A 14,309-nucleotide genomic window follows, 5' to 3' on the forward strand; every position below is an offset into this window, starting at 1 on the left:
TCTGATTCCAACAACTGGGAGGGGGATTTCCCTTCTTCTATCACTATCCGTGCAACTTTGTCAAAAAGTCACTGACCCAATACAGCAGAACCAACACAATCCCTAAGAAGAATCATACTGCCATATATCAAGAATATCTCAGAAGCCACCACCAACAGATTACTACAACCACGTGGAATCAGCATAAAACACAAGCCAACTAAAGCCCTTCAAAACATCCTAAGCAGACCAAAATACCCAACAACACCAGAAGATAGAACAGGAGTCATCTACAACATACAATGAAAGAACTGCAACTACCATTATGTAGGGCAGACAAGTCTTGCAGAACACATCCACAAATACCAACTAGCAGCCAGAGGACATGATGAAAATTCTTAAATTTCACACCATATAGACAGATTTAACCATAGTTTCAATTGGGAAATGTGACCATCCTAGATCAAGCCAAGTCCAAAAATGCCAGACAAATCGGCCATCAATAGACACATAGACATTAACTACATCTATAGACTATGCAAAGGAGACTATCACCCAGCCCAAAAGGGAACAAAAAGACCCAAGCACCTCTCCACCAGCAATCAGCACCCAGATCAGCATAGATTAATTCCAAGGTTAACATCAGACCAACAATCAAGTAAACAATACAAGAAACTGCCAGTCATCAGCAAACAGCCCAAACAAAGAATCTTTAAAACCATCTCCACCAACACTGACAGGCAAGCCACTAGAATATGAACTGAGAGCAAACTGCACTCCTTACCAGCACTGATGATGTTACCTAGTTTGGGTAATGAAACGTCTACAAGAAAACAAGGAAGCTCAGAGAACACCAAGGACCCCTTCTATCACTATCTTCAACCCAAACTGGAGAATTTCATTTTGTCAAGTCACTCTCTCTCTCTTTTCTCCACACAGAACACTAAGACAGCACATAGTTCTATCTTCCACTTCATTAGGAACGCCTCACATTTCAGAAATTTCCCTTCTTCACTCAAGGCAGCTGGAAGGGTCACAATTCTTCTAGTTCTACTTTGTCAGGAACTTCTCCAATTCCAAAACTCTTCTAACAGATTCAGCCAGACTATAAGTGTTTCAAATTTTCTCTACATTTCTATTTCTACAAAATATTGGACACTTTAAGACAAACCTGGAGTTCTCTGGAGAGTACAACATTTGAAAGATCAAGAGGTGCTGGGCTGTAGCCATTCCCCTGTTGTCAAAAGAAGATACATTGGCCATTATTGTTCATTCTTGAGATGACTTAGAAATGCACGATTTTGTATTTAATTTTAAACAATAAAGAAATAAGCAGAATTCTTTATTATATTTCAGATAATATGAAGAGTTATGGACTTCATTGCCTTAACAATTGCCATGCATTAAAATCTACACAGTTCACAATCCTTCTAGGTTCTTTGGCAGAACATGATAATGTCGATGTATGAATATCAACATTGCAACAAACAGAATATAAGAAACTAAAGTTCTCACATTTTTGCAAAAAACAGTTGCTTGATTATCTTTCAGTGACATAGGAAATGGTCATAATTATACATTACATAAATAAACTGTAGAGACAAAGCCTTGACAAAGTCCTGTCCTATTGTATAACAATTATGTAACCTCAATGAATATGTTTTAATTATAGACTTCTTTAAAAAAATACAAAATTACTCATGTAATTTATGATTCATTTATCCTTGTCATGTCAGAAATTTCAATATTATGTAGGAACAGGAGCCTCAGTTTTTTTTTAATGAGTTTTAGAAATTGTATAGAACAGCCAATATATAAAATCTGATTTGAGCTTGATATGCTCAATTTTTCATTGTTGACAATTTATTTTAGAAAACGTATATGGCCGCCCAATTCACTTTCAGTGACTCTGGGCAATTGACAAAGATAAAAACTCAATATAAAAACAATAAGAAGCAATAACCCCCAGAAGTCAAATAGGTTGACTTCTGGGGCACTAAGAGAAAAAGGTTGTTCCTATATTTTGCTACTCTAAATCTTCCCATGTTTATATAGTAAAGCAAGATTTACTAGTGGTAAGCTTTATCATTTCTGCTAATCGATTTCTGCTAATTCATTGTCTGACTTCATAACTATAGGTAAAGTTAAAGGAGTGTGTATCAACCCTGAAGCTGACCTGACTGAAGCCATTTTGAGGCTTTAGGGTTGCTACACTGGAGCTGAGGGATAGGGAAGTGGTGGTGGGGGAATAGAGATAGCTGGGGTTTTGTAGCCAAAACAAAATATTTTCTCCTGAGAACCAAGGACATTCTCACACCTAGTCAGAGAGAGTGACATTACCAGGCAACCAGACAGTGCCTTGATTGAACCACATGACTGATAGTTTGGGGAAGGGGAAAAACTTTTAATTTTAATTAGGTGAAAACCGTGGAAACCTTCAAAGTCGGTTTTCACCAGAACTGTGCCAATATGATATATCCAATAAAACAATTCTTTGAGGAATCTACCTGCCTCGGAGTTTTGTTTGCTATGGGTGTATTACTTGGAACCTTGACAGAGTGTTGATTAGATTTAAGAAATTAACTCTAGCAATAGCAATAGCACTTATCCATATATACCGCTTCACAGTGCTTTACAGCCTAAGCGGTTTACAGAGAGGGCTGTACTATTGCCACCCAGCATAATGTCCTCATTTTACCAACCTCAGAAGGATGGAAGGCTGAATCAGAATTGAGATGGTCAGGATCGAACTCCTAGCAGTTGGCAGAATTAGCCTGTAATACTGCATTCTAACCACTGCGCCCCCCCCCCGAGTTTTAGTGAGATAAAGAACTGTTGAAATGTCAATTGCAGGAATTTCATCTTAATGTTTTTGGTGCTCTCTTAACATGGAATTCTATGCCCACTTATCACAAGAGTCCTGCAGAGGTTTAGCATACAGTTGCAGTAGCAGGCATTGTTTTATTTTGCAACTTTGCAAAGTTCCAAGTAGTCACTAAATATATAAAAGGCATAAACCTGGTTAAGTTGAGCTAATGCATTTCTCTTTCAGTAGAAAGAGATGGTGAAAGTGATTGCTTAGGTACATCTGGTGGCCAGAGATGCTCAATCTCTATTTACCAGAGATTCCTGCCTAGAGTTGCTTGTTGTGTGCTACCCTGACTGTAGAAAGACAAATTCATGAAGGAAGAAGCTGAAGGTAAAACAACTTCTATTTACACTTCTCTGAAGAAACACAACTTGGCATTAATTTTTGTCAATCTGCTGTAAAAACATCAGCATACAGAGGGAAAATAATATCATTCTAAGTAATTGATATTCTTTTAATCATTGTCATTGAGTTGAACAATGTTCAAGCAAATACTGATTCATATACATTCATAAACTATCACATATGGATTCTTGCTGTTCTAAAATGCTGCAAAATGTGATAAAATTTCACCGAATTACCTATTTTAGATCAATTGAAATTATATTTTTATAAGTATGAAGATTTATGAATTTAACACATTTTGGGCAGTTTAAAAGATTGAATAATAAAACTCTCCCTTCCCCCCAAAAAAGTAAAAAAAAAATAAAAGTAGCATTAATTCTGAAGAAACAGGAATCTTACATTTTGCTTTGTTTTTACTTTACCTGACTAGATTGTGATATGCTACGTAGTTTTTCATTTTCACGTTGCTGAGTCATATTTTCTCCATCCCTGTTTCTTTCGAGACTCCATCCCATTGCTAACATGGTTTTTAGAGATTCTCTGGCAGGCCATCGATAGATTTCCTTTTCCTTTAAAAAAATCTTGTGTTTCATGTAGAAAAAAAAAATCTAAAATATTTCCCCCCAGGAATAAACAAGTTTGCAGTCAACTGACTCTGTCTGTCTGTCTGTCTGTCTGTCTGTCTGTCTGTCTGTCTGTCTGTGTCTCTCTCTCTCTCTCTCTCTCTCTCTCTCTCACACACACACACACACACACACACACACACACACACACACACACAAAAGTTTTGTGCTCCATGAGTCAAAATTCACTGAAGGCCACTGGAACATTTGTTCAATTCCACATGATCTCAATGCTGATTTTGAGATATCAATTTCCCATACCAGCTACTGATGATCTTGGGAAATGAATAAGTATAACATTCTCTCAAGTTCAGTTTCTTTTTCTTTAAAACTGCACAAAACTTTTTATGCATATTTTTATAAACACAAAAATACCACCATGTTTTTTATGCTTTTCCTTCTAGCATATGGGTGTTCGCAAGCTATTTTATATCATATCTTTTAAAAATATTACGTACTATAAGCATTTTTGTATGTATTATGGATTTGAAAAATAGCACTGCAATATCAAGGAAAATGAAAACTAGAAGATAATTATATTCTAATTCCAGGAATATGAATTAAGTCATTTCATATTAAAGTATGTACCAAATTAATATCATTGGCAATAGTCATATCTACTAAAAATTTACACACACACACACACACACACACACATGTATGTATGTATGTCTGTGTTTAGAAAACAAGGTTTACTAAATTTAAAAAATGAATACAAAAAATAAATCTCCATTTATAATTTAACCAATTGGTCATTTTGCATTTTCAGATTTTTATTTCCATTGACAAAGTAAATGGAACACTGATGAACATTAATGCAAACTGTACCCCACATTTGCCTGAGAAAACATTTAAATTCATCTTCATTACCTTTTCAATCAAGGTTTTGAAAGGTCTTATTAAGGGATGTGTCTTTATATTTTCATCAAGTAATGGAGCATATTTCCATCCACAATTACTCTGGAAATAAAAGCATAATCCACACTGCATAATAAATTCCAGGAATTAATTGTCTGGAATAGTCATAATGGCCATTAACATACAATGCCTTTTTAATGAGTAGGAAAAGACCATGTTTGCTGGCCTGTGCATGACTAGAAAAAAGCACAAACCTCTGACAATAATGGCTTCATAGAAAAAGAAGCTCTTATCAGTATTATACAGATCACATGGGCAGGTGGATAATCTCATATATAAAACTGGAAAGCAAAATCATCGCACAGGTGGATTGTTAGAAAATTCCATCCCAACGTTATCCTATGATTTATACATCAATGAGTAGGGAGAATCCTATGTGAATTAGAAGAACATATCTGGTTATAAGCAAACATTATTTTTATTAGCTTAATTGTGCTTTCTGGAGGCTGATTCTGCTTTTCCCACCTCAGCCTATGTTTTCTACATGGCTCACAATAATGAAAAATGACTAATCAAAGCAAGCAAATAGGATGAAAAAGGGACAGTAAAAGAGGTTGGCTGAAAAACAGGTATGCAACGTGCAATTTGCAGCACATGTGAGGCAGGCAGAAAGGATAAGAATTAATCAGCCATTTAAGGACAATTTATCTCTGCTGTACTTGAAAAATATAAATCCTTTATGTACATCAAAATTCAGAGATTGCTCTCTGACAACGAAAAGAACATTTCAAAGCACTATATAACTTTATTGAAAGGGCAATTAAGGCAACAATACAAAATTGAGAAAAAAACCAGATTTTTATTTGAATAATATCTATATTGACATAGGGAGAATAGGAATGGACAGCTGACTTCCTCCTCAGCCCACAAACATTTGTCAGAATGCACACAGAGACGTTTACAAACTATAGACAATTAGAGTTCTCAATGTGAGTCAGAAACTTTATATAGTTATGACATTTATTTGTTTGTTTATTTAATTTCCCGTCTTTATTATTTTTACAAATAATCCAGGGTAGCAAACATACCTAATATTTCTTCTTTCTCCACAACAACAACCTTGTGAGGTGGGTTAGGCTGAGAGAGAGTGACTGGCGCAAGGTCACCTAACTGATTATCATGCCTAAGGCGGAACTAGAACTCGTGGTCTCCTGGTTTGTAGCCTGATGCCATAAGCACTAGATCAAACTGACTCTATAGCAACCACAATACAATTGTTCTCCTCTTCCTCCTCCTTAATTAATATCAAAAGGGATCTTGAATTATGTCAATGCTCTGCTAACCAATAACAAATGTAATAGCAACAAAAAAGTTTAAGAATTAAAGAGGCTCTGTATCTATCTGGCCACGTTTAAAATAGTCAATCTGTTAATATGTTTTTGTCTTTCATTTTAAAGAACAATGCACCGAACAACAAACACGTTTATAAGTCAGAAAGAAGTCAAAGCAAATCTATGGTCCCTGAATGTCCTTTCCGTGACCATTGGAATGCTGAAAATTAAAATCCAGTTCTCTGTCATGTTGAGATGTTAAATAGATGAATAATGTAAGTGTTTGAATAGACAAGCACATTTTTAAAAGCCAAAAATGCCCAATCCCACTCATACATGTACAATGGCTCCTTCCAAATGTGGTGCAAATTTGACTTCCATTTCTTATCCGTGCTCTTAATCCATCTAATTATTTAAAAAGGGCATGTAAGTCAAAATTTCTTCCAATTGCTATAATTGAAATGCACATGTTCTAATGTAATGACAATTTATAATAGCTTTAAAAGCTGTCAGGAAACCCACAGGTGTGAGGAAGGAAAAAAAGACTATGGAAAGACATTGCTAAAAATATATGTTCTGCCATAGTCTCAGAGCCATGGAGACAAATTGAATACATTTCTAAAATTCACTTTGAGTGGTTTCTGTTCTTTTCTGGCAATTGTTAGAACTATAATAATCCATACCTTGTCACAGGCCCATTTTTCATGAGTATGTTCAGCATACTTGTTGACAATAAACTCCAACTTTTCAGGAAGTATAAAACTAAAAACCAAAAGTATATTATTATATGTAACTTATTTCAGTTAGGTTATACCATACCAATTCATACCATTCTTTTCCAAAACAAACAGAACAATCTATACAAATATGAGTTTCAATCATGCCCTCACTAAATATATTAAACCATGTTTTGTTATTACAATTCTGTTTACAATTTATATATTTATCTATTAATCAAACAATTTATATGGCTGTCTAACAAAGTGGAGTAACTGCCCTTTGGAACATTTTACCCTCTAAGGCAGAGGTGGGGAACTATGGCCCCTTTGCGACTTTTGGACTTCAACTCCCAGAATTCCTGAACCAGCATGGAATTCACCCATGGAAACAGCCAGCTCTGCTTTTTGGCCTGGGGACCAAATGGGACAGTTCCACACTTGAGCCGAATTGATGGCACACTCCCCCTCCCCCATACTTTGCACTCTGCTATCTACCCAGCCATATTTTGGTTTATCATATTGATGTATTTTTATTGTGTTCTTTTTCATTGTTTCCTTTATTGTTCCATTATTTCACTTCTGTTTACAGTTCTTTGATTTTCTGCCTTTTATTATTGTAAACTGCATAGAGTAGCCCCATGGTGAGACAGGCACCAAATAAATTTAACAAATAATAATAACTTTAACAAACAGGCATCCAGGCATCTTAAAGCATTAAAAGCTTTGTACTAGTATAAATTTGATTAAGAAATATGTGACTAAGTATTAATATTAATTCTTAGTTACAGTACATATTACAGTGTGACTTACATTAAGAGACTGGAAAATAAATGTTATGGCAGTTGCATCTTGCAATTACTATTCTATTCCAGATTAAAGGGTTGACCAGCTGGTAACAATCTAGAATCCCCCCAAAAAATTTTAATTACAATCCACAAACCCTTGCCTTTGGCCATTCTAGCAGGGGCTGATGGGAATTGGAATCCAAACAATAGTCTTTTCTTATTCTAGATTTATATTTATACCACAACCACCACTCACCAATTGAGCAGTTAGTATTCATATTTCAGAGGAAAAACAGACTATACACAACTCAGTGGAGCAACAAAATCAAGTTAACAATATATTTTTGAACGTGCGTATTACATTCTGTGAATGAATCAGTGTATTTCATAGCAGTGCTAAATAACAAAATAAGAATCCTTAGAAAAAGTAAAGATATTATGACTCACTTCGCTGTGCTGATAGGTTTCGGATCAAAATTTCCCTCAGCATCCACTGACGTCTGCTTTTCTAAAAATGAAGTACATCGAGTGTCTAAGTAATCTGGTGGCAAAGCCCCAGCTATTGCACTTAAACAAGGCAAGGCCATTCGGAAGAGTTCTGGATCATACTTCTGCAGGAGAGATAGGAACTGGTTGGAAAGTCCAATAAAAAAACATGCAAAGTGTTAGTTAAGGTAAAAAAAAAAGCCCCATAGAAGCAGCATTAGTAGATGCTGATAGTAAATGGAGAAGCACGTTTTAGAAAAAGAAAGAAAAATAAGAATGTGTGTGTATGTCTCTCTGTGTGTTACAATAGGTTGAATTGAACAACACTTCTTCTGGTACAATCTACTGCAGGTGAATGAAACATGACTGTGTTAGCTTTTTCCTATCAGTCTAAGGTACTTTTCTGATCACATGTGTACTTACACATATATTACTTTATATCTAATATTTATATTTAGTTACTGTATATCGGACATTAATACAATTGAGCGAGTCCAGAAGTATTTCACGAGAAGAGTACTCCACTCCTCTGCTCACAACAGAATACCTTATGCCACCAGGCTTGAAATTTTGGGCTTAGACAACTTAGAACTACGTCGCCTTTGGTCTGACCTAAGCATAGTACACAAAATTATCTGCTACAATGTCCTATCTGTCAATGACTACTTCAGCTTCAACCACAATAATACACAAGCACACAATAGATACAAACTTAAGATAAACCGCTCCAAACTCGATTGCAGAAAATACGACTTCAGCAACAGAGTGGTCAATGCCTAGAATGCACTACCTGACTCTGTGGTTTCATCCCCAAACTCTCATAACTTTAACCTTAGACTGTCTACTGTTGACCTCACCACATTCCTAAGAAGTCTGTAAGGGGCGTGCACAAGCGTACCAACGTGCCTACCGTCCCTGTCCTACTGTCCCCATTTATTTGTATCCATTTCCTGTATTCATAATCATGTTTATACTTATATCTGTTATCTTATACATGTTTGACAAAAATAAATAAATGAAAAAAATAAACAAACAATATTGTTTTTTCACTTCTCATGTAAGGCCAAAATAAGGATAGTAGAAAATTGTATGTTTGCATAGGAGCAGCATCTGATCTAACAATGCTCAGCATGTAATAGAGGAAAAGTGCTATTATCTAACTTCTTATTAATCACTATGTTCTCATAGATTATGAATGTGATATAAATAGGACAATTTTTCTAGCTGTATTTGTACTTATATTGGTGTATGTGTATTCAAGCAATGCCTTTTAATTTGAAGTTTTATCTTTACCTTATGAGAGAGGGAATCAAATATTCCCCAAAAAAGTTTTTCCGTCAAATGTAATTCTTCTTCAGCTGCTGTTCCATAATTTCCCCATCCTGAAGACAAGCAATAATATTTCCAGCATTGCTCATAGTGATTTGTTAAAAGCTGTAAACAGCATAAAAATTCATTTAAAAATATATTAAAACAAATTGAAAATCAATATGCATTGGTATGATATGATGCAGATTATGACCTTTTATTTTTTATGTAACAAATCTAGTATTAATTTATACAAATAATGTACTTTTTACCAAATATACATTGAAAAACATTTGGAACATTGCCTTTCAATGTACTTTCTAAAACATAAAGAAGGAAAAAGGCACTCACAGTACTCAAATATTTAATGCCACAGCAGAAATAGAAATACTGACCTTTAATGACATTTTACAGTATTCATTAAGTAAAGGTACATCAAAAACTAATCGCCGAAGAAGTTGTTGTAGCATCGAAGGCCGTAAGTGGCTATAATTAAAAAAGAAGTTCATTTTCAATTTCAATCTTTTTAATAAATATGCAAAGCATTTACAGGATCAGTTGAAATACAGGACATTTAATACAAATACTTGATAAAAAAAAAGGCTGTCTAAAAGATTAATTTCATCAAAAAGGCAGAATTCATAGAAAACTTTATTAGACCATATATAATGCAAACACCTCTTTTTAGATCTTTACAGTATTATTAAGCAAGCAAAAAGTGATGACTGGTCTCATATACCAGTGATTTCACCATATCCCTGCCCATACTACCTGTGGCCCCTAAAGCTGAGAATTTTCTTGAAAGAAAAATGTGTCTCCTCATTACGAAAAAGGATAGTAATCTTTTATATTCTACAATGACTAGAATAATTGAGTATTTATAGGCTAAAATATTGTTGAATAATGATATTACAGCAGTGTGAAAGATCAGAAATTTAGATCTGAAATCCCATCTATTTTTCAAAATCATTGTTTTTTTTATTAAAATATGCTCAATTAACTGATGCTCAGGTAACTGATTTTGCTCTTAAATCAAATACGTAGAAAGAATGGATGTGTAAATTGGAGAAAAACTATTGCTTTTTTCACCTCCAAAGTGCTCCTTCTGCATTTAATAGATTTTTTAAAGGTGACAGATTATACTACTTTATTTGTGTTTTTTTTGTTGTTGTTGTTGTTGTTTTGTTTTGTTTTTATTTGATTTATATGTCGCCCTTCTGCAGAGACTCAGGGCGGCTTACAATGCGTTAAGCAATAGCCTTCATACTTTTGTATATTTATACAAAGTCATCTTATTGCCCCCACAAACTGGGTCCTCAGTTTACCTACCTTAGAAAGGATGGAAGGCTGAGTCAACCTTGAGCCTGGCAAGATTCGAACTTACTAATTGAAGACAGCTGAAGTTAAATTACAATGCATTAGTCTGCTGAGCTATCCAGGCTCCTATCCAGGCTTCATTTGGAGATGAACATGTGTTATTTAAAGCTAACTTGGTTCATACTCTGTCATGAAGATAGACAAAGTGAATTAAACCTACCTTGTTCCCTTATACCAGCAGTCCTTGACTTATGACCACAATTGAACCCAAAATTTCTGTTGTGAGGCATTTGTTAAGTGAATTTTGCTCCATTTTACAACCTTGCTTGCCTCTGTTGTTAAGTGAATCACTGCAGTTGTTAAGTTAGTAACCTGGTTTTTAAGTGAACCTGTCTTCCCCATTGACTTTGCTTGTCAGGAGGTCACAAAAGGGGATCATATTATTTGGGACACAGCAATGGTCATAAATATGAACCAGTTGCCAAGCATCTGAATTTTGATCAGATGACCCCAGGGATGTTGCAACGGTCGTAAGTGTGAAAAACGGTCATAAATCACTTTTTTCAGTGCTGTTTTAACTTTGAATGATCACTAAATGAATTGGTGTAAGTCGAGGACTACCTGTTATATAGCCTTCTCTTGTACTCACTTTGCTGGCACAAATTCTGTTCTACGTTTCTGTGTAGGTTACTCTTTCCTCTCTCAATGAATATCACATAAATTATATTAGAGATATTGTTTCCACAAGAAATAGAAGAAGATTTTATGCAAATACTTACTGGCAGACAGCAAGCAAGCATTCCTCAATTGTGTCTCTTTGTGCTTTTATAAGAGAGCGCCCTTTGGACAGACGGTATATTGTATGAAGAGTGGAATCAATCAACGAGATGTAATGCTCAGATCCCAAAAAGAGAGAAGCACACCGTGTGAGTAATGGGAACACAGCTGTGCAAATATATCTATTTAGAGCAAGAGCTGTCTCAGTGGTACTTAGAGAAATCTGCATAAAAGATACACATTAATATGGTTACTGTCTGATTAATATATATTCTATTTTATTATTGAATATTCTGAGCATAATTCTTCTCAGAGGACCGCACAATAACTTAAGACTTTCAGGCCAGATACATGAATGCATGTTGATGAAAGCTCTTACCTCTCTTATTTTTATAGTTTGGAAAAAGCCCAATGTCAATGAATTTCCAGAATATACTATAGAGCCGTGATGGCGAACCTATGACATGTGTGCCACAGGTGGCACAGGGAGCATTGCCCTAGCTCAGCTCCAGTGCGCATGCGCACACCGGCCAACTGATTTTCAGGCCTTCCGGGCCCACTTGAAGTCGGGAAACGAGCTGTTTCCGCTTCTGGAGGGCCTCAGGGGGAGTGGGGAAGGACGTTTTCGTCCTCCCCAGGCTCCTAGAAAGCCTCTGGAACCTGGGGAGAGCAAAAAATGGGCCTTCTGTGCCAAAAACGAGGGTTGCCTGGGAGGGGGGGTCGTGCGCGCATGCGTGTGGAGCGGGCAGAATTGAATTATGGGTGTGGGCACACACACGACCCCCTCGCGCTCCCCCAACTTTTGGCACACGACAGTAAAAGGGTTAGCCATCACTGCTATAGTGTGAAAGGCTTGTTGCATGATATGGGAGACAGCATCATCAAAGCTAAAGTGTATACTTTTTAACCAGTCTTTCCTTTCCTCCTGAAAAAGATGTTCTTACAACCTGAATGCTTTATCTATCCATAACACTGTCAAGAATATTGGAAAGCTGCTTCTTTAACATCTTTTTCTTTTTTTAGATTCTTTTTCTATTTGCTTTTTTCATTACGATTCTTTTTTACTCTCTGTATTTTCCCTTGTGGTTTTTACTTTTATATGTATTACAACATGCAGATACTCAATCTACAAGTAATGCATCCATAGAGCAGTCTACTGTAGCTCAACCCCCCCAAAAAAATCACTCAATTTCTTCCTTCATTCTTTTCTTTCATCCTGCATTTAATCTTTATTGTATCTAGTGAGTCAATTCTTCTTTCTTTCTTTCTTTCTTTCTTTCTTTCTTTCTTTCTTTCTTTCTTTCTTTCTTTCTTTCTTTCTTTCTCTATTATCTATCTATCTATCTATCTATCTATCTATCTATCTATCTATCTATCATCTGTCTGATATGTCCTTCCAATCATATCTGATTCTGAGCATCATGTAGACATACCAGCAGTAAGAAGATTAAAATATAACAGTATAAATGTAATACCATAATAATATTATAACATAATAGCTTAATCCTGCAGGTTATAAACATCCATTATGTTCCTGGATTAGGGCTTGCGAGGTTAGTCTTATGGGCCCATAAGATGTTGGAGTTTTTAAAATAATTTTGCATTGCGTATTACCTATAGTAGCCATTTAAATGTGTATATTATGGATTGAGGGTTGATATACTGTTGTTTACTTTTGTTGATTTATTTTATTTATTAAATTTATATGCTGCCCATCTCACTGATCAGATGACTGGGCAGTTTACAAGGAGTAAAAGATAAATGTAAAAACATTTAAAATTAAGAAGAGTTACTGGTATATAAAAAACTGAAACCAAGGGTACAGACAGCACAGGGGTGAGATGTTCTTTATACCCTCTCAATCACTGTTGTGGCCCCGCCCTCTGAGCCTGTCCCATCGGAGGAAGAAAGCTCCGAGCATGAGGAAGAGGAATCAGCCAGGCCTCCCTCTCCAGGCCCCTCCCCTCTGGCACTGTCTCAGGTGCCGGCCGAGGGAGAGGAGATTAGCAGGGAGACAGGTGGCTCGGATGAGAGCGGAGGAGAAACATCATTCCTGGACGCACGCCTCCGAAGGCGTGATAAACGATTGCAGCAGCTCAGGAGGCGTGCTAGGGATTAGAACTGAGTCACTGGACCACACCCCAGAGACTATATAATAGAGGGTGGTGGCCAGTGATCCCTGTGACGAACAAAACTAACCTTGGATAGTCACTAAAGCCTCGTTCGGAACTGCTGGGAGGAATATTTATTGTTGTTGGACGTTTGGAAGCTGAGTATTTATCTTTCTGTTTTTCTGTGGAAATAAAAGCACTTGGCAGACGGCGTGTATATCGCTGCCAAGTTGGAGATAAAGAGCTGGGTGTGTTCCAAGTGCTTCCTTAACCTTCGGCTGGCTGTGTTTGTGTGTGTGTGTGTGTGTGTGTGTGGACGGGGACAGATCAATCACCTCCAGCAGAGAGTGTCTCCTTCAGGGTCCCAAGCCAACCAGTGATACCACATTTTAATGCCCTTCCAGAAGGCCAAAAGGACAGGAACAATTCTCATCTCTGGTGGCTGAATGTTCCCTAGAATGGGGGCCACAGCAGGAAAGGTTCTTCTCCTTTATACTGCCAGCCAGAATTCCTTAACCAGTGGGGTCCACAGGAGGCCTCTTCTGCTGGAGCAAGTGGGATGGGCTAGTCCTACTGGGGCAAGATACTGTAACTCCTCAGATACTCTACAGCTCCCTTAGGGCCAGCTAAGGGGGTAAAGTCAATTACCAAACCAGGTTTTTAATTGTTTTCATGTGCTGTTAAACCCTTCCAGAAGCACTATATGAGAAATTAACATTAAAATGAAACTTTGGCAAAAATGCAGATAATAATAATAATAATAATAATAATAATAATAATAATAATAATAATAATAATAAT

The 14,309-nt window shown here is 36.4% G+C and overlaps 1 protein-coding gene across 1 annotated transcript in view; it reads right to left on the reverse strand.

Moving 5' to 3' along the window:
* Positions 1 to 14,309, reverse strand: part of RYR3 (ryanodine receptor 3) — a 244,899-nt gene that overhangs the window by 109,245 nt on the left and 121,345 nt on the right. Inside the window, exons 49-56 of the mRNA XM_070935838.1 lie at positions 11,400 to 11,620; positions 9,699 to 9,789; positions 9,289 to 9,429; positions 7,957 to 8,120; positions 6,689 to 6,767; positions 4,687 to 4,776; positions 3,616 to 3,762; positions 1,151 to 1,213 (exon numbers count right to left, since the gene is read on the reverse strand). Of these exons, the coding sequence (XP_070791939.1) occupies positions 1,151 to 1,213; positions 3,616 to 3,762; positions 4,687 to 4,776; positions 6,689 to 6,767; positions 7,957 to 8,120; positions 9,289 to 9,429; positions 9,699 to 9,789; positions 11,400 to 11,620 (996 nt within the window). The remainder of the gene's footprint in view (positions 1 to 1,150; positions 1,214 to 3,615; positions 3,763 to 4,686; positions 4,777 to 6,688; positions 6,768 to 7,956; positions 8,121 to 9,288; positions 9,430 to 9,698; positions 9,790 to 11,399; positions 11,621 to 14,309) is intronic.

This window comes from Pituophis catenifer, unplaced genomic scaffold (genome assembly GCF_029215685.1).
Source record: "Pituophis catenifer annectens isolate HBS135680 unplaced genomic scaffold, rPitCat1.0.hap2 SCAF_1, whole genome shotgun sequence".
Lineage (NCBI taxonomy): Eukaryota > Metazoa > Chordata > Lepidosauria > Squamata > Colubridae > Pituophis > Pituophis catenifer.